A 25,997-nucleotide genomic window follows, 5' to 3' on the forward strand; every position below is an offset into this window, starting at 1 on the left:
TACAACTAAAGTAGCAACAACAAAACATTAAATCTTATGGGTGGCAATTATTGTTGCAATCAGTGATTTATGTGGAAGAATTTTAATATGACAGAAACTATGTATGCTCCTGCGGAGTGTAATTTCCTTGGGATACAAGAGGAGAGAGAGAGAGGGGACTAAAGCAAAAAAGTTACAGGAGAAAAAAAAAAAACAAAGTCATGCCTTGTCAGCAACTATTTTGAACATTAAAATTGATGGCCATATTTGAAGCTAATTTAACATGTATTTCGAATGTTTGAGGTTTTAAGAGGTACTAGTGAGTAGACAATATGAAGTTATGAAATATGACAAATATGAGGAAGCTTTACTTACGATATGGGCGAAAGGAATCGGAAATTTTGCTTCTATAGACCGATTCGTTAATATTTAATAATGTTTAAGTTGTTCGAACTCACAGTTAGTTCAAATTATACAAGGGGTATCCTCCTATTGAAATATAGTTTTTCCAATTGCATGCCAATTTTATTACCAAAAAATAAATAAATAAACAAGTAAGCAAAGGCTATAATCGTGCGGGGCCGACCATGTGATAACCTACAACACTACAATATGTTAGAAGCCCTCTTGTGTCTAAATCCATGTGGGAAAATTTCGCTTTTGAAATTATGTCACGGAGCACTACGTGAAATTTGAAGAGAACCGGATGCTTATTTCGGATTTTATGATCGTTTTGGTTATTCAAAAATTTGACCCCTTCTGGGGGAAGTACCAGAAGAAGTGATCCGATCTCTAACATCTTTATAACAGATCTTGTGTTGATGGAAATATTGAGATGTACCAAGTCTGAATGGAATTTTTCTGAGTTTCATGACCTTTGTGGGGGAGGTTCGCTATATATATCCGATATGTTTCCTATCGGCATCTACGTAACGTTCAGGTTTGACCTGTTCGTCTATTAGTGGTTTCGCCAGGATTAAAAATATTCGCGGTTTAATGGAAAATTTGTCTTTTAGTTAACACAAATGTTATGGTCTATTTCACCCACTAAATATTACCCGATGACCATTAAAATTGGAAGGCTTCTGCCCAGCCCTAAGCTCGAGCCCCATACAAACTCCCGCTTCGATTGGTCTATTATTGCGACCTGTAGAACAACTGCAAAATCAGGAATATTTCAGTTGTTGGTCCATTTCAATCCCTAAATATTATGCGATCATCTCCAAAAGCAATAGACCCTAGCCGCATTATCTCCAAAAGCAATAGGCCCCAGCCTCACCCCCAATTCTGGCCCAAGTCCCATCTCCATTCTAAATTTGGTGAAGATTGGGCCATAATTGCGACCTGTAGAGTGATTACAAATTAACATGGACAGAAGGACATACGTAGCTAGATCGACTCAGCTCGGCGAGATAGCAAGATCCATATATACTTTCCTATGTGGGAAACCAATATTTCGAGGTGTTACATAATTTTTGGCCCAATCAAACATATAATATCCCCAAACACATAGTGTTGTAGGGTATAAAAATAAACAAGTAAAAAAGCTGTAAGTTCGGCCGGGCCGAACTTTTAATATAAATTTGGCAATTTTCAAAAAAAAAAAAAAATAAATAAAATAAATAAATAAATAAAAAAAAATAAACAAAATAAATAAATAAAATACAATAAAATCCGTTAAAAATTCTGTTAAAATCTTAAAAATACCGAATGCCTATACGACAACGTGGACCTGCATAGGCAACTTTTGTCATAAGTTATTACAATATTTAAATGCGAAACTTGAAGAAAAATCTGTTTATAATGTAGCTAAAATCATCAAAATAACGAATATAGGGGGGTTATATGGGTGCTATACGAAGACGTGGACCTGCATGGCTCATTTTTTGACTTAGGATGTAGTATCCATTACGAATTTTAAATGCCAAATTTGAAACAATTCCGGTAAACAATGTCGCTAAAATCATCAAAATACCGAATATCGGGGGTACCGTTATATGGGGGCTATACGAAGACGTGGACCTGCACAGATAATTTTCTGTCTTAGGCTGTAGTATCCATTTCGAACTTTAAATGCCAAATTTGAAACAATTCCGGGAAATAATGTCGCTAAAATCATCAAAATACCGAATATCGGAAGGGCTATATGATAACGTGGACTTACATAGCCCATTTACGAACTTAGCCTGCATACTGGCAAATTATGCATGTGTGCAAAATTTTAGCCTTCTATCTCAATTCGTTCGAAAGATAGCGTGATTACAACAGACAGACATACAGACGGACATGGCTAAATCGTCTTAGAATTTTACCCTGACCAAGAATATATATACTTTGTTGGGTCTGACATGAGTATTTCGAGGAGTTATTAACGGAATGACAGAATTAATGTACCATCTGTTCCTCTATGACTGATGAAATGGTTCCATTGACGATATGTAAGACCCAATCCAAATAGACTAACCGACGTAAAAATCGTGGAAACAATAGTTGGTTCCAAAAAAAAAGGACGCAGCCAGGGTGGGGATATATCGGCCCAAGATTTATTTTATGTTTGTCAAATTTCAAAATCTTTCGAAAGGATTGTTTTGAACTCCTCTCAGCCAAAATTTCGACTTGTGTCTAAAAAGTTTGAGCCTTGAAATCCAACATCTCTGGAAATTCTCTCATAATTTTTTGCCTTCCAATTTAACTGTTGAATCCCTTTTTTTCTCTCTCTTTTTACTGAAATAATAAAAACAAAACCAAAACAAATCATTTGGGACACTTTAATGCAGTAAAATGTATAAATAAACAAATGAGTGGTATATAATCCAAGGTTTGAACAAAAATAAAGACAAAGTTAACCCAAATTGTGAGAACACAAAAAAAACAAAGGAAAAATACAAAAACAAAAAATATCAACAAAATAACTCGCTTATACTTTTAAAACACCCAATGGAGCAGAAGTCAAGACAAATGTTGTTCAACAATGACCAACCTCAAAATGAAACTGCCACAGATTTTAATGCAGATTCATCAGGAGTAACAACAGCAACAACACTCCCAACAACAACAGCAGCAACAACGTCTACAACATTATTACTTTAAGTATTATTATCAAAATGAATATTTTCTCGTTGTCAACTCAAAAAAGATCAATGTCCAGTGGTGGTAAAGTCTATCGTCTGTCGTCGTTGTGTTGTGTCCATCACCGGAGATTGCCAAGGAGCTGAATAATATAAAACATAGCCATATACAACAACAAAAAAGAAGTAACAAATTGCAGCAGCAGTATTACCGCCAGCAGTCACAACAACAGCAACAACAAGAACTTACAACAATTTTAATCCCCCTCAAAACCATTATTGCCGGCACTACTTAAAAAAAAAAAACAAACCAACCAAAAACCAATTCTCCTGGTTCCCAACAACAGCAAACATTGTGAGAGGGAGCTGCCTGGGCAATTAACCAGAATAGCAACAACAATAACAACACCAATAACCCACGAAACATCAGCATCAACAATATCGGCAACAACGATCACATGTGTGCATGTATGTAGCAAGCCGACGTCTCTACCCAATCTCAACATCAACTAAAAAGTGTTTTATAAAAAAAGAAAAACAGCAACAATCCCAAAAGAGAACAACATCGGGAAGAGAGTCAGAGAGCCAAGCAGCCCAATACCCCCATTAAATGGAGAACAAAATAAACATTGTTAACATCAAAATGCCGGCTTAAAGGAAAGCTAAAAAACTTCATTCTGGGTTCTCATGCCACGATCATGACCAGAGAACATTCAATCGAAGAGTAACAAGGCAAAAACTCTATCCCCACTCTTTCTCTCTCTCTCACTATCTCTCTCATATGGTTTTATTGTTTTCCCTCAGAATTGTTGACTGTTTCCTCCTCCTTCTGCTGCTGCTATTGCTTCGCATTACTTGTCAAGTTATCAAACCTAACAGACGCGCTCCGCTTCTAACCACCACCAATCACCATTTCCCCCAAAAACGTTTAAGCGACGTGCGTGAGTGCGATTTTTGTTTTCGTTTTTGTAAAGTAACAGAAGTTAATCGTTGTGTAATTTTTATGCAAAATAAACCAAAAAGAAAAGTGTAATAAAATAATTCAAAAAAAATCTTAAATTTATAAATTTAAATTGAAAATCAAAAAGAAATGGAGAAATAATTTAAAAATACAACAAAAATGCATTATAATTAATATAAATATCATATATAAATATATAAATTATGAACATTCTGTGCCAACACAAATTGTATTAAAAGAACAAAAAAGCCGTAATATATTCCAAAAAATATATATATATATTTAAATTATGTAAGAAATATTCTATAGAAGAAATAAATACTTACCATTTGATACCCCACATCTCCAATGCATGCAGTTTACTATGTGAAATCATTCCCTCAGGAAGAAATGCACAGTGGTGGCGCCCAACGGCAATATTTAAAAAAAATAGTTATTTATTTCAAGTCTTTAAACAATTAAATTCCAACTAGTTTTTACCATATTTTCCGACCTTTGCCGAATTGTGTGTATTGACAATAAAATATTTTTAAAGCTAAATGTTTTAAAATTATCTAAAAAATGTCGGACCACCCTCCGACGTTGGTGATTTTCTAGACAAGCTCATACACTATAATTTCGAAATTTGACTTAAATTTTGGACTTCTATTCCTTGGAATTTCGTACGCCAGATTAACCCCACCCACCACCGTCTATGCCCATGAAGATAACTCTTAAAATATAATAGCAATGACATAAACCACTTGCATTTTGTGTCGGTGCACAAGGGGTTAATTGAAGAATAGGTTTTTTTACTTAATGATTTTTACTTTTTTTTATACCCTCAGTCATATGGCTAGAGAGGGTATACATCACTTGATATAAAACGTGCCTCATCGAAACAACGGTTCTAGACCCTAGGTGTCTTTGGACCAAATCCGTTTCAGGACATCTGGAGTCGATCTAGCGATGTTCGTCTGTCTGTCTGGCTGGCTGGTGCGCACGACAAGGGAGTATCCGAGTTGGTCCAATCTTGGCACATCGTGATATTATTGTCAAACTTATATCGATTTCGGAGATGGACAATATCGCTTCACTACTTCTGTTACCTCCCACACAAAATGTCGAAATTTTCAGAGAAGATTTTTTTTTGCACAGATAGAGAAAGGATAATCCGATTTTGCTCCAACTTTGCGAATCCTAATATTTCTACCAGTGCTTGGTCAGGTGCGAAAATGGACAATATCAGTCCACTCCATCAGGTACCTCCCCAACCAAGGGTCAACATTTTGAATAATTATAACTCTTATAAAATATAATGTCTTCAAATTTCATGCATCTCAATAGTTCTACTAACCCAAGGTCTGGTGTGAAAATGGACGGTATCGGTCCGTTCCTTCAGGTATCTCCCACACGAAATGTCGAAATTTTCAAAAAATTTATTTTTGGCACAGAAAGAAAAAATATAATCCGATTTTGCTCCAACTTTGGAAATCCTAATATTTCCGTCAGTGCTACGTCAGGTGCAAAAATGGACAATATCGGTCCACTCCCTCTGTTACCTCACTCACAAAAGGTCGACATTTTCAAAATTTTTTTTTTGCCCAACTGGGCAAATCCTAATATTTGCATCAGGGCTATGTCAAGTGCAAAAATGGACAATATCCGTCTACTCCATCAAGTACCTGCCCCACAAAGGGTCAAAATTTCGAATAATTATAACTCTTTTCATATTTGATGTAATAGTCCGATTGTCTTCAAATTACACACATCACAATAGTTTTATTAACCCACGGTCTGGTGTGAAATTGGGATATATCGGTCTACTCCTTCTGGTACAATTCCCACAAAATTTTGAATATCCATGAAGCTTATAAAACGTGAAATTAAAATCCGACTTCATTCAGATATCAGAGGTACATCTCAATATTTCATTCAACATAAGATCTGTTATAAAGATGGCAGAGATCGGGCCATTTCTTCTGGTACCTCCTCCTCACAGGGTTCGAGATTTTAAAAAACAAAACTAAAAACAAAAGAAAAAAAATGCAAATAAAATATAGGAAGTAGACGATATAGTCCTAATCATAACTTAAGGCTGGGGGTATACATCTGTCGGCAAAACCGACTGTTATTTATCTTGTGTTGTATAATAGGATTTCGTCTACAACCCCCTGGAACTGAAATTTTATATGTGATTTTTTTTAAAAACCAAGGTGCTGCTTTTCATTCAATTTCACAAAGCGTGCCTTATCGAATCTCTGAGATCCGTTTACGGTAACGAGCAAAGGTACGAGACACAAAAGATGTATTCACACTTAAATGCTGGAGTGCTCTAACGATAGCCGCTTGGGGGTTTCCAGCCAAATATAAGGAAATCACACTATCACGCTTGAATTCCATTACGAATAACTCTTCTTCTGGAAAATTCTCACCAAAATGCTTTTGTACGTTTGTAAACAATATAATAAGCTGTCACTGGAATAATTTTAGCAGCTGTCGGATGAGTGGCTTAGAAATGACGGCAGTCTGAAGTTGGTTGCAATTTTTTTATCTCACCCTTTAAGAACCCTAAATGTAGGCAAATTTATTGGAAATTGAGGCAGAAACCTTCAAAATATCGAAAATCAGGAGATACCGTTATATGGGGTATGGGGTTTACCAATTAGAGGACCTGTAACGAATATTGTTTTCATGAACCTCAAATGTAATTAGAAGACCTGTAGCGAATATTTTTTTCATGAACCTCAAATGTAAAGTTTTCAGTTTCAGCTGTAAAAATTGTGGCAGAGATGCAGACCTATCTGGAACCCCAAATGTCAGGTCCCAGCTAATTTGGTTGGACATTGTGTCAGAAACCCTCAAAATAACAAAAATTGGGAGTTGCCGTTATATGGGGGTTATCCCAGATAGCCCATTTTCAATACCAATCAGTTTGATCTGACCTTTGTGCAAAATTTTAAAATAATATGGACTCTATCCTGATTTCAACAGACAGACAGACGGACATCGCTAAATCGCCTTATAATTTTGTTCTGATCAGGAATATATATAAACTTTTTTGGGTCTCCGACGACAATATTGAGGTGTTGCAAACGATATGACAAATTTAATATACCCGCCATTGCATAGCGGAGGGTATAAAAATCACATAGCCGATGACACATACATAAAAATAGATACATTGTCTTCAATTCCGAATTGATAGTTATCACAGAATCTCATCAAGCCCATCTCTAGTTTTACGGAGCCCAATTTACATATTTTTTTAAGAAAATTGTCATTTGATCGGTTTTACGATGTCCTCGTCATTTTCCAGCGTCCTATTTTGAAACGAGCTCATCTTTGAGAACCTGAAATTAATTCTTTTAAACATCCATCTCTCAATCCTTGTGGCACTTATTGCAGGGTATCAAATGGTAATACTTTTTTATTTGCTTCAGTTTAAAAAAATCTACCGATCTGGTTCTGTATGACGACATGAGTGTGAGAAGCAGAATTCCAAATATTTTTTTAATTTTTCTAAAAAAAAATAATTAAAATATAAAAATATAAAAATAAAATAAGAATATAAAAACAAAATAAAAAATAAAAATATAAAAATTAAATAAAAATATAAAAATAAAAAAATAAAATAAAAATTAATAAAAATATAAAAACAAAATAAAAATACAAAAATAAAATAAATATATAAAAATTAAATAAAAATATATAAATAAAGTAAAAATATAAAAATAAAATGAAAATAAAAAAATAAAATAGGAATATAAAAATAAAATATAAAAATATAAAAATAAAATAAAAATATAAAAATAAAAAAATAAAAATAAAATAAAAATATATAAATAAAATAAAAATATAAAAATAAAATAAGAATATAAAAATAAAATAAAAATATAAAAATTAAATAAAAATATAAAACTAAAAAAATATATATAAATAAAATAAAAATATAAAAATAAAAATGTAAAAATAAAATAAAAATATAAAAATAAAATAAGAATATAAAAATAAAATAAAAATATAAAAAATATATATATAAATAAAATAAATATAAACATAAAATAAGAATATAAAAATAAAATAAAAATATAAAAATTAAATAAGACTTTAAAAATAAAAAATATAAAAATACAAAAATAAAATAAAAATATAAAAATAAAATAAAAGTATTAAAATTAAATAAAAATATAAAAATAAAAAAATATATAAATAAAATAAAAATATAAAAATAAAATAAAAATATATAAATAAAATAAAAATAAAAATATAAAAATAAAATAAGAATGTAAAAATAAAAAAAAAAATATAAAAACAAAATAAAAATTAAAATATAAAAATAAAATTAGAATATAAAAATAAAATAAAAATATAAAAATAAAATAAAAATATAGAGATATAAAAATGAAATAAAAATATAAAAATAAAATAAAAATATAAAAATATAATAAGAATATAAAAATAAAATAAAAATATAAAATAAAAATATAAAAATAAAAAATAATAAAATAATAAAAAAACAAAAAAAAAAATAAAAATACAAATAAATAAAAAACAGATACATATAAAAAAAATTAAAAAAAAACTTTGCGGAACCCCCATTTGGAATTGTGTTTTTCTATCGGCATCACTTTCGTAACGTCATACAGGAACATGCAGTCCTAAATTTTTTAACGTCTTTCTTTATACAGAGAAAAATACTTATAAAACTGTGAAATATAGTGGACTTAAAATCGAATAAAATTCTAACCGAAGAAGATCCAAAAGTTTAATAAAATTTAAACAAAAAAAATAAATAAATAAATAAATAAAGAAAATAAATAAATTGCAAAAAAATATAAAGTTTTTTTTAAGAAATAATAAAAAATAAGTTTAAAATATTCACACAAACCGAAAAACAACAAAAACAAAATAATAATAATAATATACAAAATGTTGAACAAAATGAAAACCTCTTTTTAATGTTCTATGGAATTTTGAAGCTTTGCTCTTTGTCTTAACGAAATTGAAAATTACACCCAAATGTTTGTGCCTTAACAGAAAATAATAATAAATTAACTAACATTTTTTCCATGGGTGTAAAGTGATCAGAAGATCTTGACTCCTAGCAATCAACCACCTTTAGCTACCTGCGGTTCACCATTGGCATTTCGGAATTAACTCGCATTAGTCATTTCGCCTTGATCCGTACGGGCTCCCTCACACATAAGTGTCTCTTGTGTTTTTTTTTTTTTCGTTAAACGTGTCTCTCGTCCTCGTTTCGTCTCGTGTCGGTATTTTGTTCTGCGGTACGACAAACAATGTGCACAAAGAAATGTTTTCGCATGCCCACGTTAGTCATACTCGGTGTCATTTTCACAATCGTTTTGGTCTTCATTACCGGCATCACACTGACGAACAGTATCAACATTTCGAACATCATCAAGTTGCGTGAAAAGGTTGCCAGTGATTCGGCGGCGGCCAACAGTGCTAATGCGGCCCAGACACGAGCTGCCCTCGTTGAGCAGCAGTATTCCACGTTGCAGCAGCATCATTTGTCGCGCAGCGATTTAAACTACATAACAGCTAATCATCCGAAAAATCTGCAGCGTTTCCAGCAGAATACAGCAAATCTTCAGCCACACCAGCAACAACAACAAGTCGAACAGCAACAGCCAACCTTGCCTCATATCTCCGCCACAAATTCGAACAATAAAATAATCATTGAAATTGGTATCAGTAACTATAGCTTGCCACAGCAAAAGTCAGCGGTTAACTCCAGCCGTAATGCCACATCATCGGTGTCATCCTTTGATAGCATCAAAAATCGGGAGGGAGCATCCTCTGAATCAGTCCAAAAAACTGCCTCCGTTATTGAAGATTTGGTGGCGCCTTTGAATGGCGCCATTATTGATGGTCACATTGAATCCATATCAGTGCCAGCCACATCAGAAATTCGTCAACAATTAAATGAGACCCTCAAATATTTTGGAGGAAATGCTCAAAATGGTCCTAAATCAGCAGCAGCAACAACAACATCTACCACCATGCCACCACTCTTGGCAACGGTGACATCAACTTTTCAAAATGAAACCACCTTGAATTCCAGCCTAACTGGCGATGCCAAGAATATCACATCCAATGCCGTTGTTCATTTGCCATTAACCAAAGCCATGGTCTCTTCCTCTGCCTCCTCATCGTCATTGGCAACGCAAACATTTGAAGGCTTTTTAAATAATTCCTTAAATTCCACAACTTCATCGGCAGTAAATGCATCATCTTTAAATGATGTTACAATTTCACCAGGCCCCATTGCTGCCACCGTTCTCCCCGCTTCCACCAACCAGCCATCAAGTGGTGAAACCGTTTTTATTGGTTCAGAAGCACCAGCAGCAGCAGCCTCGCCATTGCCATCATCTTCATCAGTGGCAACAAATCAATTAAGCATTGAAGATCATAATCCCGGCATGATTGATTTTGAAAAACGCAATTATGTTAAAAAGGTAACTTGAACTCAAACCAATTCCAAATAATCTCGCTCGCAATCATTTATCATTTCCATAACAGCATGAAAAGACGCGGCAGAGAATTTGTCTGGGAATTATTACCTTAAATCGATTTGTGAGACGTCATCTGACGACAATGGCGGACAGAGAGATACTCCGTAGTATTTTGTAATGTTTGGATTAGAGTAGATCTCATCGCCAATAATAATGACAAATAGCTTTTGAGCCGCCGGCAAGAATTCCCATGAAGTTTGATTTTAACCTAATTATTTGCTCTGGGCAGGGGGGACAAAATGTTACACTCTCAGCGAAAAGTTTTCGGCAGATTAAAAAAATGTTCATATTTCTTGATTTTTGATTGCTATAAAAGCTCTCTTTGGAATTACAATGAAACCTCCATTTAAACTTCCATAAGGTCTGCCACAAGGCATAACTCTCCTCACGTAAGGGTACACCTTTATTATTAGTTTGAAAGACCTCTTACTAATTATCTATAAATCAGCCCTTCGACTATAACGTGAACCCGATAAGATTTCCGCCAAGATAAAATTAAATTTAATTTCCAAAGACGAAAACCAAGATGATTTTTTTTCTCTGGTTCAGAAAGGGTTAATGAAGACAAAGAGAGAGAGTGAGAGAGTTAGTAAACCAGAGAAAACTTAAAGGTATTTTAATTAGCTTAATTTTTTTTTTTATCAAACTTCCAAATTTTTCGTACAAATTTTAATTTACAAAGAACTTGCTGAATAAAAACATTTTAATTAACAATTACGTCGAGGAAGTTTGAAACCATTAACTCTACACCGCTTCATTCTTAGTTTATGTTCAGTGGACCCTTTTTTTGCAATTTCCCTCAATTTGAGCGATCATTTGTCAGAAAATTCGAAAAATTCCTAAGTCTGAAATTAACTTAAAATGGCGTCATATGCATTGATATCTCGTGTAGTTCCGAAGCTATTAGTGATAAAAATCGTGAAATTGAGATTTTCTCCACTAATATGTATCTAACCTTTATAGGTTTTTTAAGTAGCCGTCCTTCAATTTTAAAATCATTATCTTCGGAACTACAAGAAACTCATAATTTGTGGCATTTTGCACTTTCCGTACGCTTATAGTACGCATTTTAAAAGGTGGTTTTTGCTCTCAACTACAGACACCAACAGTGATATCCATATCAAATTTGCAGATTTCAGCTCTATACCTTCACCGAATGGCAAGCTTATTAGCATTGAACTCTTTTTTAAAGTTAAAGTACGCATTTTCAAAACAATTTACCTATCCCAACCTCAGATAAATAATAAATTTCGTAATTTTATCTCTTTCCTATCATCCAAACCAGGCTGCACCTATATAGCGACCCTTCTTCCAAATTTCCGATTTCAAGCACTATCTGTTCACCCAATTCCAAATTGCATCAAATATAGTACTATTTAGTACTTTTCGTGCACTTGTTGCACACATTTCCAAAACCACCTGAAGATCTTAACCGCAAACACCAGACACCAAATTTCGGGATTCCAGCCCTCTCCTTTCATCCCATACCAAATTTAGTACCGTTTGGAATTTTTCGTGGAAATATGTAAAGCATTCCCAAATGACCTACATCTCAATTACAGATACCAACAGAGACGTTAATATCAAATTCAAGGCTTTCATCCTTCATCCAATGTCTAGTTTAGTACCATTTAGTACTTTTCGTACAATTATAGTACACATTTCCTAAATCACCATCCGATACCAACAGAGACCTCAATATCGAAATTTCGGGATTCCAGCTCTATCCCCTTTTATTTTTATTATCTGTTATCCATCGGTTCATCACAATTGCAATTTGTACCAAATTTAGTACAATTTAGAATACTGAAGCACCAATTTTCATAACTTCCTACATCATTCCTGTCTAATAGAAATCTTATGCTCAAATTTCACGATTCCAACTTTCTGGTGCTCCCAAAATTTAAATTGTACCAAATTTAGTACCATTTAGTACATATAAGTACCAATTTCCAAAACTTCCTACATACCCCAGTCCTAATTTCAGTCCTAATTTCAAGATTTCAACTCCATTGGTTCTCCAAAATTTAAATTGTACCATTTTTCCTCAGTCTTAGAATGCTATAGTAGTCTTATTTCTAAATTTCAGAATTCCATCTCTATCAGTTCAACCAAATCCAAATTTTATCAAATTAGTTCACTTTAGTGCTTTTCGTGCACATAAGTACAAATTTCGAAAACTTCTTTCATATTCCAATCCTACCCTCCGTCAGCGATATTTATTTCAAATTTAAGGATTCCAGCTCTACCCGTTTTTATCCAAATTCAAATGGTATTAAATTTAGTACAATTTAGTACTTTTCACACTTCCAAAACTACCTGCTGATATCGACTCTACTCCTCAACCTTGATTCCCATTCCAAATTTCATACTTTTAGCTCCAACCGTTCACATGATACGAAATGGTACCAATTGTAGTACATGGTTGTAATTTTTGTACTTATAGTGCGAATTTCCAAAAACCGTTGACCACATCTATCATATACTCCATCAATGAACCTCATTCCACATTCAAGAGTTCCAGCTATACGGCTTCCTCAAATACATGGTAATATTATTATCAAACTTAGATCGACTTTGGAGATCGGCAATATCGGTCAACTCCTTCTGGTACCACAAAAGGTCGAAATGTAATTATAGAAAACATTTTTCTGCACAGAGAGAGAGAGAGAGAGAGAAAAGATAATCAGATTTTACTCCAACTTTGCAAATCTTAATATTTGCTTCAGTTCTAGGTCACTCCATCACGAACGTCCCCAACAAGGGGAATAATTGTAACTCTTTTAAAATGTAATGTAAGAGCCCGATTTTTTCAAATTACACACATCACAATATTCTTATTAACCCAAGGTCTGATGTAAAGATGGAATATATCGATCCACTCCTTCTGGTACCTCCCCCACAAATGGTCAAATTTTTGAATATCAATGAAGCTCCTAAAACGCGAAATTAACTTCCGATTCCTGTCAGACTTGACACATCTTAATAGTTCTATCAACACAAGATCTGTTATAAAGAAGGTAGAGATCGGACCATTCCTTCTGATACCAAAACGATTATGAAATCTAAAATAAGCATCCGGTTCTCTCCACATTTCACACATCCCATTATTTTTACTAACACAAGATCTGCTGTCAATATGGGATATATCGGTCCACTCCTTCTGATACCTCCCTCACAAAGGGTCAAAATTTTGAATATCCATGAAGCTCCTAAAACGCGAAATTAACATCCGATTTAATTCAGACTTGACGCATCCCAATATTTTCATCAAAACTAGAGCTGTTTTTAGAGATCGGACCATTTCTTCTGGTACCTCCCCCACAAAGGGTAAACATTTTGAATAATCAAAACGGATATAAAATCCGAAATAAGCATCCGGTTCTCTTCATAACACAAGATCTGCTGTCTCTTCTACTAACACAAGAACTGCTGTCAATATGGGATATATCGGTGCACTCCTTCTGGTACCTCCCCCACAAAGGGTCAACTTTTTGAATATCAATGAAGCTCCTAAACGCGAAGCTAACATCCGATTCCATTCAGACTTGGTACATCTCAATATTTTCATCAACATTAGAGCTGCTATTAAGATTTTAGAGATCGGGCCATTTCTTCTGGTACCTCCTCCACAAAGGCTCAAAATTTTGATTTCAAATGCGATATAAGCATCCGGTAAATGGTAACTCACACATATTTCCAAATTTTTCACACATTTGCACACATCTCATATAAAATATGGTAAATAGACGATATAGTCCAAATATGGCACGTTGTAATATTTATATCAGACTTTGGTCAGATTCGAATTGGACAACAGTTTCCAACTGCTCCGGAACCTCCCCCATAAAGGGTTAAAAGTTAGAATAATCATAACTCAAGGCTGGGGCATACATCTGTCGCCAAAACCGACTGATACTATTCAACTTATTTTATTTAAAATCTTCCTTTCCTTTAATATGCCACTAACATTCCCAACATTTCGGACATATGTGAAAATTATCTGTAGTTTAATTTTGGGTTCACATTGCGTTAATAAATTTGATTTCCTCATTCCTGGCTTTATCTCCGGTTTCCGGTTAATATTGCTTCCTTTTAATCAACTTTCCATCGAATAGTGGCAATTTTTTCCCTCAATAATGCATTTCTGTTTTAATTTTCCACCTCTCTCTCTCCCTCTCTCACACACACATGCAGATCGCCAACTTGACCATTCGTTCTACTACCTTTTTGCTGCCATATTCAATCATGTGAAAATGTTAATTATCCATATTATTTAACCGTCATTAAATTCTGCTTGCAGCTCGGATTGCATTTGTTGCTTCGATCTGGGTTTTCGATGCCGCTGGCAAATGTCGGATAGTTTTAACAGTTTGCTTGCACTTCGCTTTTTGATGGCGAAATGGAAGCCCGGTCGGCATTTGCTATTGACAACTTTGAGTTGACTGAATGACTACCTGGCTGGCTGGGCTTCGCATCGCTTGGTTTCGTGTTAAGAGTATACAGTGGTGCTGGTGGTGGTGCTTTGAATGATGCTTCGGGACAACTGATTAATTGGCGATGTTTCGGTTCGTCTAAATTCACATTAAAATTGCCATTCAATTCAATGGAGCTTTTGAATATTCAATAGTTGACAGTATTTCATTTCATTTTTTTGTTATGGCTTCAGATACTTTTTCTGCAAAAAAGGGGACACTGCAAATAACTAAATGACTGGCTTTACCTTACCCCCTTCTTCAATTGATGGCTAATTTAAAAGTTCTTTTGGCCATTTTTTACGGGCCAACATAGCTGTGATCCTTTTTTGGATTCTTTGGAATTGAGCCAATACCAAAGCATTCTGAGAATATTTTCCATCTTGAAATCGATATAGTTTCTTTTTTTGCCATGGCATTTGTTGTTATTATTTCTGCATTCATTAACAGTTTTGTGGATGGATCTGATGGATGGATGGTTGGATGGACGACTGATTTTTTGACAAATTGCCATCATTTTGTGACTTGAAAATGAGTTACTTAGAATGTGTTAATGATGATGGCCAAGTAGAAATAATTAATCGCAAATATGTCGTTTTCTTTTTATTTTCTTTTCAGGTGAGTTGAGAGCATTTCTCCTTAATGGGAGAACTGGACCCAGGAGTCATGTGAGTATGATTACAACCTTAAAAGCAGGAATATAAATTAAATGTAAGTTGAAAAGTATCATTCAAATTATCATTTTTCAAATTGTTGAGTGGGTTCCGGAGGGAATGGGCCAATATTGGACATTTCGTATCGGACCTAAATAAATATGATATAAATATTGCGACGTGCCAGGTTTGGACTATATTATATACGGGGAGAGATAAAAAAACTGCTACAAAGTCAAACGCTATAATTTTTACATTTTTTTTAAATTTTATTGACTGAAAGCAAAAATGTCGGAAAAAGCATTAAATTTTAGAATAAGTTTAGATTTCTTCGAATTGGTCACCTTTGGCACGAATTATGGCCTTCAAACGCCCAATGAAACCATCCCACGCTGCCCGAATGTTGCTCTGCGGTATTTTGGTCCATTCCCGGCGAAGCGCTCGCTTGAAGTGATCGATACTTTGGTTTTTTTTAGTGCCAACCTTGCTTTCCAAAATACTCCAGACACAATAGTCCAACGGTTTGGTAACCGGGAGATTTTGGTGGCCATTGTGTGCTAGAAATGAAGCGAGGAACCTCATTTTGTAACCATTCTTGGGTGGCGCGTGCTGAGTTCTGTTGGAATGTTCAAGGTTTGCGGACAAAATGTTTGCGTGCCCAAAACTTTAACACACCCTCCAGAATATTTTCGGCATAATATTCGGCATTTATTCTGATGCCACGGTCTATGAGGTTAATACGAGCGGAGAGCGACCATCGGCTGTTATGGCGGCACACACCATCACCATATTCGGCACCACTTCACCACTTTCGGCCAAGCGAAGCAACTCTTTAGCTCTTTAGAGTCTATTATCTTTCTATTGAGGTGTAAGTTCTTGCACTTTTTATACCCTCCACCACAGTATGGAGGGTATATTAGGTTTGTCATTCCGTTTGTTAAACCTCGAAATATACATTTTAGGCCCCACAAAGTATATATATTCCTGATCAGCATAAAATTCTATGTCGATTTAGCAATGTCCGTCGGTCTATCCGTCTGTCCGTCTGTGAAATTCGGTCTAGCTTCCGAACGAAATGAAGTAAATTGATAAACATTTACTCAAATGTGTATTATGTCTGCAGGACTTTTGGTATTGAAAATGGGCCATGTAGGTCCACATCTTCGTATAGCCCCATATCACGGTTCCTCCCGATATGTCGTATTTTGATGATTTTAGAGACATTATTTTCCGGAATTGTTTCAAAATTAATATTTAAAGTTCGTAATGAATACTACAGCCTATGACAGAAAATTGTCTCTGCAGGTCCACGTCTTCGTATAGCCCCCATTTAACGGTACCCCCCCATTTTCGGTATTTTGATGATTTTAGCGACACTATATACCGGAATTATTTCAAAATTTATATTTGAAGTTCGTAAAGGTTACTACAGCCTATACCAGAAAATTGTCCATGCAGGCTTGTGACAAAAGTTGCGCATGCAGGTTCACGTTGTCGTATAGACCCTTATATACGGCTACACTCGGTATTTTTAAGATTCTAAAAGAATTTTTAATAGATTTTAATTTTTTGAAAATTTCCAAATTTGTACCAAATGGTGGAGGGTATTCAAAGTTCGACCCGGGCGAACTTACAGCTTTTTTACTTGTTGGAATTTCAATGGCTTTACCCCGAGCTCATTTTTCAATGTTTGCCGAAAGGAATATTGCAATATGTTCACCTCACGAGCCATTTTTCGGCCACTGCGACGCAGGTTTCGATCAAGTCGCTTCTTTACATTTCGAACCATTTCTGTTGATGTTTTGTTTTTTCCGTCCACTTTCTTGACGTCGGGCTACGCTACCAGTCTCACGGTAACGAGCGATGGTACGAGACACAATAGATTTACTCACATTTGAATGCTGTAGTGCTTTAAAGACCTGCCACTTGTGGTTCTCCCAGCCAAATATAAAGAAATCGCACTATCACGCTTGAATTCCATCACGAATAACTTTTTTCTGGAAAATTCTCACCAAAATGTAAACAATATAAGGAGCTGTCACTGGAATAATTTTAACAGCTGTCGGACAAGTTGTTAAAAAATGAGAGGAGTCTGAAGTTGGTTGCAGTTTTTTCATCTCACCCTGTATATAAGGGTACCCCTATATTTTGACATATATATTGCAATATTTAGGATAGACCTTTGAAGTTTGATAGAGATCGTTGGATTACACCAAGAATCATTGGTAAAGAAAATGGGTTATATCGACCCACTTTTTGGAAAAGTTGTAAATATACCCCCGATTTCAAGTATTTTTTTAAGTTTTTGTCTTCATATTTTCTATGATTGGCCCTCCATTTATTTTACTTTGCGATGCGAACTTTCAAAATACCGATACACGTGTCTTCAGTAGCTCTACTTTCATACTCTGCTGAAGTTTCCTTTAATTTTTTGTGTTGCACAGTGTAATATATTTTATGAAGGATTGACTATGAAGTCTATCTCATGAAAGCTATCTTCAGCCACTCATTTCCTTGGCTTGATTTCACTGCAATGAAAAAAAGGAGTCAACAATCCTACAAGCCATTAAAAAAACACTTAATTGTCGATTGGCCACCCGCCGTCGCTTTAAATTGACAAATAACGTCCACACCTTTTTCTGTGATTCATCCACCTCCTACATCCCTACTTTAGGTACGAAGGAGTCTTGATGCCACAACATGTTCGACAAAGACAAAGAGCAAAATTAATGAAGCTCATTTGGGTATGAAATTTTGCAAAAATTGAGAAAGCAACAACAACAAACGCATGTTGTGCAAAAGAACAGCTAAAAAAGCGTAAAATTCAGCCATTAATTACATGCAGCCGCAGCAGCGGCATCGGCGGCAGGAGTTTCCAGCAAGTAACAGCAAAAACATGAGCTTTCGCAAAAAATGAAGAGAAAAACACGGAACAACAGTTACGTAAATTGTCGTATGGAAAATAAATAATAACCACGAACATTATGCCGAACAAAATAAAATTGTGTTTACACCCTTTGTGGCAGCATGTTTTTTTCTGTTCTTCCACGGGGCGAGAGAGTGCAGAAAATAAGTGAGGAAATTTATTCACAAAACCAAATTTCATCGAAATGTATCCTACATTCGGTCGTATGTTTACTGTAGTCATAGCAAAAAAATAAATAAATAAAAGTGTCCTCGGCAAGAGTAGAACCTGCTTGTTATACCCTCAGCCATATGGCAAGAGAGGTCTTTTTGGAACAAATCCGTTTCGAGGCATTTGGAGTCGATTCAGGGATGTCCGTCCGTTTGTATGGCTGGTGCGCACAAAGCTCTCGAAGGGAGTGTCCGATTTGGTCTAAATTTGGTACATTGTAATATTATTGTCAAACCTTGATCGAGTTCGGAGGTGGGCAATATCGCTCCTCCCGCAAAAAAGGTCGAAATCCCACACATAAGGTCGAAATTTTCAACACACTATGTTATTGCACAGAAAGAGAAAGTATGATCCGATTTTGTACAAACTTTGAACAACCCAATAATTTTGGCAGTGAAAAATATCGGCCCACGCCATCATGTACCTCCCCCTCAAAGAGGCAACTTTTTGAATAATTATAACTCTTATAAAATGTGGAATAAGAGTCTGATTGTCTTCAAATTACACACATCCCAATATTTTTATTAACCCACGGTCTTGTGTGAAGATGGAATTTATCCATCCACAAAAGGGTCAACATTTTGAATATCCATGATACTCGTATAACACGAAATTACCATCCGATTCCAATCAGACTTGACACATTTCCATCAACACAATATCTGTTATAAAAATGGTAGAGATCGGACCATTTTTCCTGGTAACTCCCCCACAAAGGGTCAAAGTTGTGATTAACCAAAACGATTATAAAATACGAAATATGCATCCAGTTCTCTTCATATTTCACACATAATATTATTTCTAACACAAGATCTGCTGTGAAGATGGGACATACCTCTCCACTCCTTTTGGTACCTCCCCCACAAAAGGTACAAATTTTGAATATCTAAGAAGCTCTTAAAACGTGAAATTAACATCCGACTTCATTCAGACTTGGTACTCAGCATTTCCATCAACACAAGGTCTGTTATAAATAGAGATCGGACCATTCCTTCTGGTACCTTAATGTTTTAAATATCCAAAACGATTATAAAATTCGAAATAAGCATACGGTTCTCTTTATATTTTACACAACCCATTATTTCTACTAACACAAGATCTGCTGTGAAGATGGGATATATCGGTCCACTCCTTCTGGTACCCCACATATATAGGGTCAAAATTTGGAATATCCATGAAGCTCATAAAACGCGAAACTAACATCCGATTCCATTCAGGCTTGGTACATCTCAATATTTCCATCAACACAAGATCTTTTAAAAAATTGTAGAGATCGAACCATTTATTCTGGTACCTCCTCCACAAGGGTCTCTTTTCCTCCTTCTGGAACCTACCCCACAAAGGGTCTAAATTCTGAATATCCATGAAGCCCATACAACGTGAATTTAACATATGATTCTAGTCGTTACTTCTATCAACACGAGATATGTTATAACAGTGGTAGAGATCGGATCATTTCTTCTAGTACCTCCTCCACAAAGGGTCAAAGTTTTGAATAACCATAACGATCATAAAATCCGAAATAAGCATACGGTTCTCTTTATATTTCAGACATTTCAATATTTTTTATTAACCCAAGGTCTGGTGTGAAGATGGAATATATATTGGTCCACTCCTTTTGGTACCTATCCCACAATGGGTCAAAATTTTGAATATCTATAAAGCTCCTAAAACCCGAAACTAACATCCGATTTCATTCGGACTTTGTAACGCTCAATATTTTCATTAACACAAGATCTGTTATAAAGATGATAGAGATCGGACCATTCCTTGTGGTACCTCCCCCACAAAGGATCAAAGTTTTGAATAGCCAAAACGATCATAAAATCCGAAATAAGCATACGGTTCTCTTTATATTGCACACACCTCAATATTTTTATTAATACAAGGTCAGGTGTGAAGGTGGAATATATATTGGTCCACTTCTTCTGGTACCTCCCCCACAAAGTGTCAACATTTTTAATATCCATAAAGCTCATAAAACGCGAAATTAACATCCGATTCCATTCAGACTTGGCACATCTCAATATTTCCATCAACACAAGATCTATTATAAAGATGGTAGAGATCGAACCATTTCTTCAGGTACCTCCCCCAAAAAGGGTAAAAGTTTTGAATAACCAAAACGACTTTAAAATCCGAAATAAGCATCCGGTTCTCTTCATATTTAACGAATCCCATTATTTCGTCTAACACAAGATCTGCTGTGAAGGTGGAATATATCGGTCCACTTCTTTTGGTACCTCCCCCACAATAGGGTCAACTTTTTGAATATTCATGAAGCTCATAAAACGCGAAATTAACATTCGATTCCATTCAGACTTGGTACTCAGTATTTCCATCAACACAAAGTCGAGCGAAACCAGAAAATAGAGTTTTGCTAGTTTTGTTTTTTCAACTCCCTGGGGTGCTTCCGCTCAATAAGAGCTGTCTCGCCCTTATTTGAGCACCACGGAAAATTAGAGTTTTGCTCGTTTAAGTTTTCTACTCCCAGGAGTGCTTTCGCTCAATTTCGAGGGAATTTCAATCTTTACTCGAAATCGAGCGAGTTTTTCGGAAATCTTATCGTACATATACAATTTTTAATACCCTCCACCATAGTATGGAGGGTATATTAAGTTTGTCATTCTGTGTGTAACACCTCGAAATATACATTTTAGACCCCACAAAGTATATATATATTCCTGATCAGCATGAAATTCTATGTCGATTTAGCGATGTCCGTCCTTCTGTGGAAATCACTCTAGCTTCCGAACGAATTGAAGTAGATTGATAAAATTTTACTCAAATATATATTATGTCAGCAGGACTTTTGGTATTGGTATATTGGAAAATGGACCATGTAGGTTCACGTTTTGGTATAACCCCCACATACGATTTGAAGTTTGTAATGGATACTACAGCCTAAGACAGAAAATTGTCTGTGCAGGTCTCCGTCTTCGTGTAGCTCCCATATAACTGTACCTCCCGATATTCGGTATTTTGATGATTTTGGCGACATTATTCACCGGAATTGTTTCAAATTTGGTATTTGAAGTTCTTAACGGATACTACAGCCTAAGACAGAAAATTGTCTGTACAGGTCCACGTCTTCGTATAGCCCCCATATAACGGAACCTCCTGATATTTTGTATTTTGATGATTATAGCGACATTATTTACCGGAATTGTTTTAAATTTGGTATTCGAAGTTCGTAGTGGATACTACAGCCTATGACAGAAAATTGTCTGTGCAGGCCCACGTCTTCGTATAGCCCCCCATACAACGGTTCCTCCCGATATTGGGTATTTTGATGATTTTAGCTACATTATTAACCGATTTTTTTTAAGTTCCGCATTTGAATATTGTAATGACTTATGACAAAAGTTACCTATGCAGGTCCATGTCATCGTATAGACCCTAATATAACAGCTACATTCGGTACTTTTAAGATTTTAACAGAAATTTTAACGGATTTTATTGTTTTTGAGAATTGTCAAATGCGTTCCAAATGCTGGAGGGTATTCAAAGTTCGGCCTGTCCGAACTTTCAGCTTTTTTACTTGTTAATTTTTATTTGGAACAAATTCGTTCAAATCTCATACATGTTGACATACAATATCTGGTAAATATAGCCTATACTGAAGACGTAAGTGTATTTTAAACTCTCTCTCTCTCTCTCTGCCTCTCTCTAAATCTTTAACTCTTAACTGCATCTTTAACCCTTGGCCTAATACCGTTCAATAGCTTTTCAATAAACCAACAAATAGTGGCATCCTTATATCGGTGTCTCCCACAGAAATCCTTTTCTCCCATTGCTGCCTTCCGGTCTCTTTCAAGCCTTTTCGCTCATTGCTGCCTTCCGGTCTCTTTCAAGCCAAGTGTGTCCGTGCTAAAAAAATTCTTTCGCATGCGTGCCATTAAGTGAATATGCGTGCGATCATAATGACTTAATGAAGGCAATTTTCATTTAAATGAAATAAATAACACCGTTTTTAACAAATCACTGTTTGACCCATTGGCTGGCCAACTGACAAGACTGGCTGATATACAGCTGTGTAGATTTGCATTCGAACGTAATTTTCGGCAACAGTTCAATGACTACCTGAAGCAAGGTATTTGCAGAGGACGGAGAAATTTTTGTGTTTTGATGGCATATGGTCATTATATTGGCCCAAGCTCCTCTGCTCGCTGATTCTACATCCATGGTAATTTCTTTATCACATGCCTCTGTCCGCAGGACATGACAACCGCTTTGCTCAGACTTGACGAGATAATTGCCGAAGATGAAAAGGTTTTGTGTTATTCTTTTTCGTCTTTTTTGGTGATTTGTAATTTATAATAAATTTTGAAAAAAAAAAACAAGAAACAATTCTGAAAGTGTGTGGTCCTTTTTTGTGTTTTTCCTTGGAGGTGGATTTAATTTGGTGGAAACATTTATTTTTATACCTTCAGCCTTATGGCCGCAAAGAGTATATATAATTTGATATGACCAAAATGTTTCTTATCGGAGTAATCGTTGTATACTCTAGGTCTCTTTGGGAGAATTTGTGGTCAGGACATTTCGAGTTGATATCCGTTTTTTTGCCATAATTCTTGAAGGATAATATTGGTCGACTTTCCACTGCATTCTTATCAAAATTTTCACATGCTATTATTTTTGTATCTATTTTATAATGGCAAGTGCGAAAATGGACAATATAAGCCCAAACCTTCGGCATCTCCCCCCACAAAGGGCCAACTTTTTAAATAACACTGAGCAACAAAATTCAATGTTTTCAATAATTACGGGGAGAGTCAGGCAGATTATGAAAGTAGAACTAAAAATGGAAGATACGTGTTTCGGGGTTTTGAAAGTTCATAACGCAAAGTTACGAAAACAGAGGTGGTGTTATCCTATTCAAAGGATTTCTCCAGAAATTATCATGTTTCTCAGAATCATTCCAGACTTCCAGATGGATAGTATCCTCCATAACATTTTCACTGGTACCCATATTGGGCCTTCAAAATTGAGGAGGAAGACACAGTGGACAACTGAATTATTCTTTTCGAAAGATGTCTTCATATATTGCCATGTATCTCGAAATTTTTCCCCTCTTCCTATCCATTTCGTAATGCAAGTAGTTTTCATAAGATCGACCGATGGATTTTTCGAGGAAGTTACTGCGGTCAATTGGGTTATCTCTTTTAAATGATTTCTCCAGAAATTGTCATCTTCCTCGGAATGGTTTCAGACTTTCTTCGTACTGCCAATGTATAGTACCATTCATAACATTTTCATTGGTACCCATATTGGGCCTGCAAATCACGAGGAAAATCAAGCAGATTTTGAAAGTAGAGCTAAAAATAGAAGCCGCGTGTTTCGGGGTTTTTCATATCGCAAAGTTACGACAACAGAAGGGATTTCTTAAAGGATTTCTCCGGAAATTATCATATTCCAGGCTTCCTCTGTAATGCTAATGGATAGTATGGGCCTTCAAAATTGAACAGGACGTCATAATGGACAACTGAATTATACTTTTCGAAAGATGTCTTCAAATATTTCCATGTATCTCGGAATTGTTCCCCTTTTCCTATCCGTTTCGTAATGCAAGTAGTTTTCATAAGATTTTCATTGATACCCATAATCGACCATGGATTTTTCGGGGAAGCCACAAATGATTTCTCCAGAAATTGTCATCTTCATCGGAATCGTTTCAGACTCTCTTCGTACTGCCAATGATAGTACCATTCATAACAATTCCATTGGTACCCATATTGGGCCTGCAAGTCACAGTGGTCATAATCGACCGATGGATTTCGAGGGTTATCCTTTTCCAATGATTTCTCCAGAAATTGACATCTTCCTCGGAATCGTTTCAGACATTTTTACAACATTTCCATTGGTACCCATATTGGGCCTGAAAGTCACAGTGGCCAATTGGATTATCCTTTTCATTGTATGTCTCCAGAAATTAGCAAATACCTCAAAATGAATCAAAACTTTCTATTCCCTTTGTATTCCCAATCAATAGTACTAATCATTAGATTTCCATTAGTACCCGTATTAAACCTGCAGAATATTCCACAAACTCACAGTGACCAAATAAATTATCCTTTTCATAGGATGCCTCTAAAAAGGACAATATACCTCGGGAACCTCGTCGCAATTTCTTATTATTTTTATAATGTCAATTGTCTTCGTGAGCAATGACACCAATATTGGATCGGCAGATTTGCCCTAGAAGACATATTGGCCTTTTCAAAGGGTTTCTCTAGAAATGACCATAAGTCTCGGAATCGGTGCGAAAGTACTATCCCTTGTATAATGCAATTGAATTCAATGCAATATTGGACAGGCAGACTGGTCCTGTATGGCACTATCGGTTACTAACATATCTTGGCGTAGCACTGTCGTTTATTAACATATCCTCCATATAAGATTGCGGATGTTTCAAGCCTTATAGGCCTTGGAAAATAAATTTGAAAACGTAAACCTATAGGAAGACAGGCAATATCCTGCCAACTGTAAACTCCATTGGTTGGAATTTGTCATGCATTTCAAATTTCAAGGTTATTGCTCCGTAATATCCGCATATCCAAAACCAAATCCTTTCCTCAACCACAGACACCTACCAAGACATCTATATCGAATTTCAGGATCCCACCTTTATCTATTTACCCAATACCAAACATAGTACAATATAATACTTTTCGTACAATTTCCAAAACCACTCCCATATCTTAAGCACAGACACCAACAGTGACATCTATATCAAATTTCAGGATTTCAGCTCTCTATTCCTTGACTCAATACCAAATTTAGTACCATTTAGTACATTTCTTACAAATATAGGATGTATTTCCAAACCACCGCCAAATCTCATAATAGTCCAACGGATTGGTATCCGGAGATTTTGGTGGCCAGTGTGTGCTGGAAATGAAGCGAGGAACCTCATTTTGTAACCATTCTTGGGTGCCGCGTACTGAGTCCTGTTGAAATGTCCAAGGTCTGCGGACAAAATTTTGTGCCCAAGCCCAATACACCCTCCAGATTATGTTACCGATAATATTCGACATTTATTCTGATGCCACCCAGGCCGATTAATACGAGCGGAGAGCGAACATCGGCTGTTATGGCGGCCCACACTATCCCATGGCCGTCGCTGGTTCTGGTGGCCAACCGAAGATGCATATTTTCATCTGACCTCTTTGGCAAGTAAACACGATCATTTTATTTGTTTACAAAC

At 35.5% G+C, this 25,997-nt stretch overlaps 1 protein-coding gene across 2 annotated transcripts in view; it reads left to right on the forward strand.

Moving 5' to 3' along the window:
• Positions 1 to 25,997, forward strand: part of LOC101890227 (mannosyl-oligosaccharide alpha-1,2-mannosidase IA) — a 442,542-nt gene that overhangs the window by 124,805 nt on the left and 291,740 nt on the right. The window contains exon 1 of one of the 2 annotated variants that reach the window (XM_059119160.1): positions 8,530 to 10,469. The exons of the other annotated variant lie outside the window; for it this stretch is intronic. Coding sequence (XP_058975143.1) covers positions 9,288 to 10,469 — 1,182 coding nt within the window. The 5' untranslated portion in view covers positions 8,530 to 9,287. Of the gene's footprint in view, positions 1 to 8,529; positions 10,470 to 25,997 lie in introns of those variants that run through there. 2 annotated transcript variants of the gene reach the window in all.

Source organism: Musca domestica, unplaced genomic scaffold, assembly GCF_030504385.1.
Source record: "Musca domestica strain aabys unplaced genomic scaffold, Musca_domestica.polishedcontigs.V.1.1 14, whole genome shotgun sequence".
In the NCBI taxonomy this organism is placed as follows: Eukaryota; Metazoa; Arthropoda; class Insecta; order Diptera; family Muscidae; genus Musca; species Musca domestica.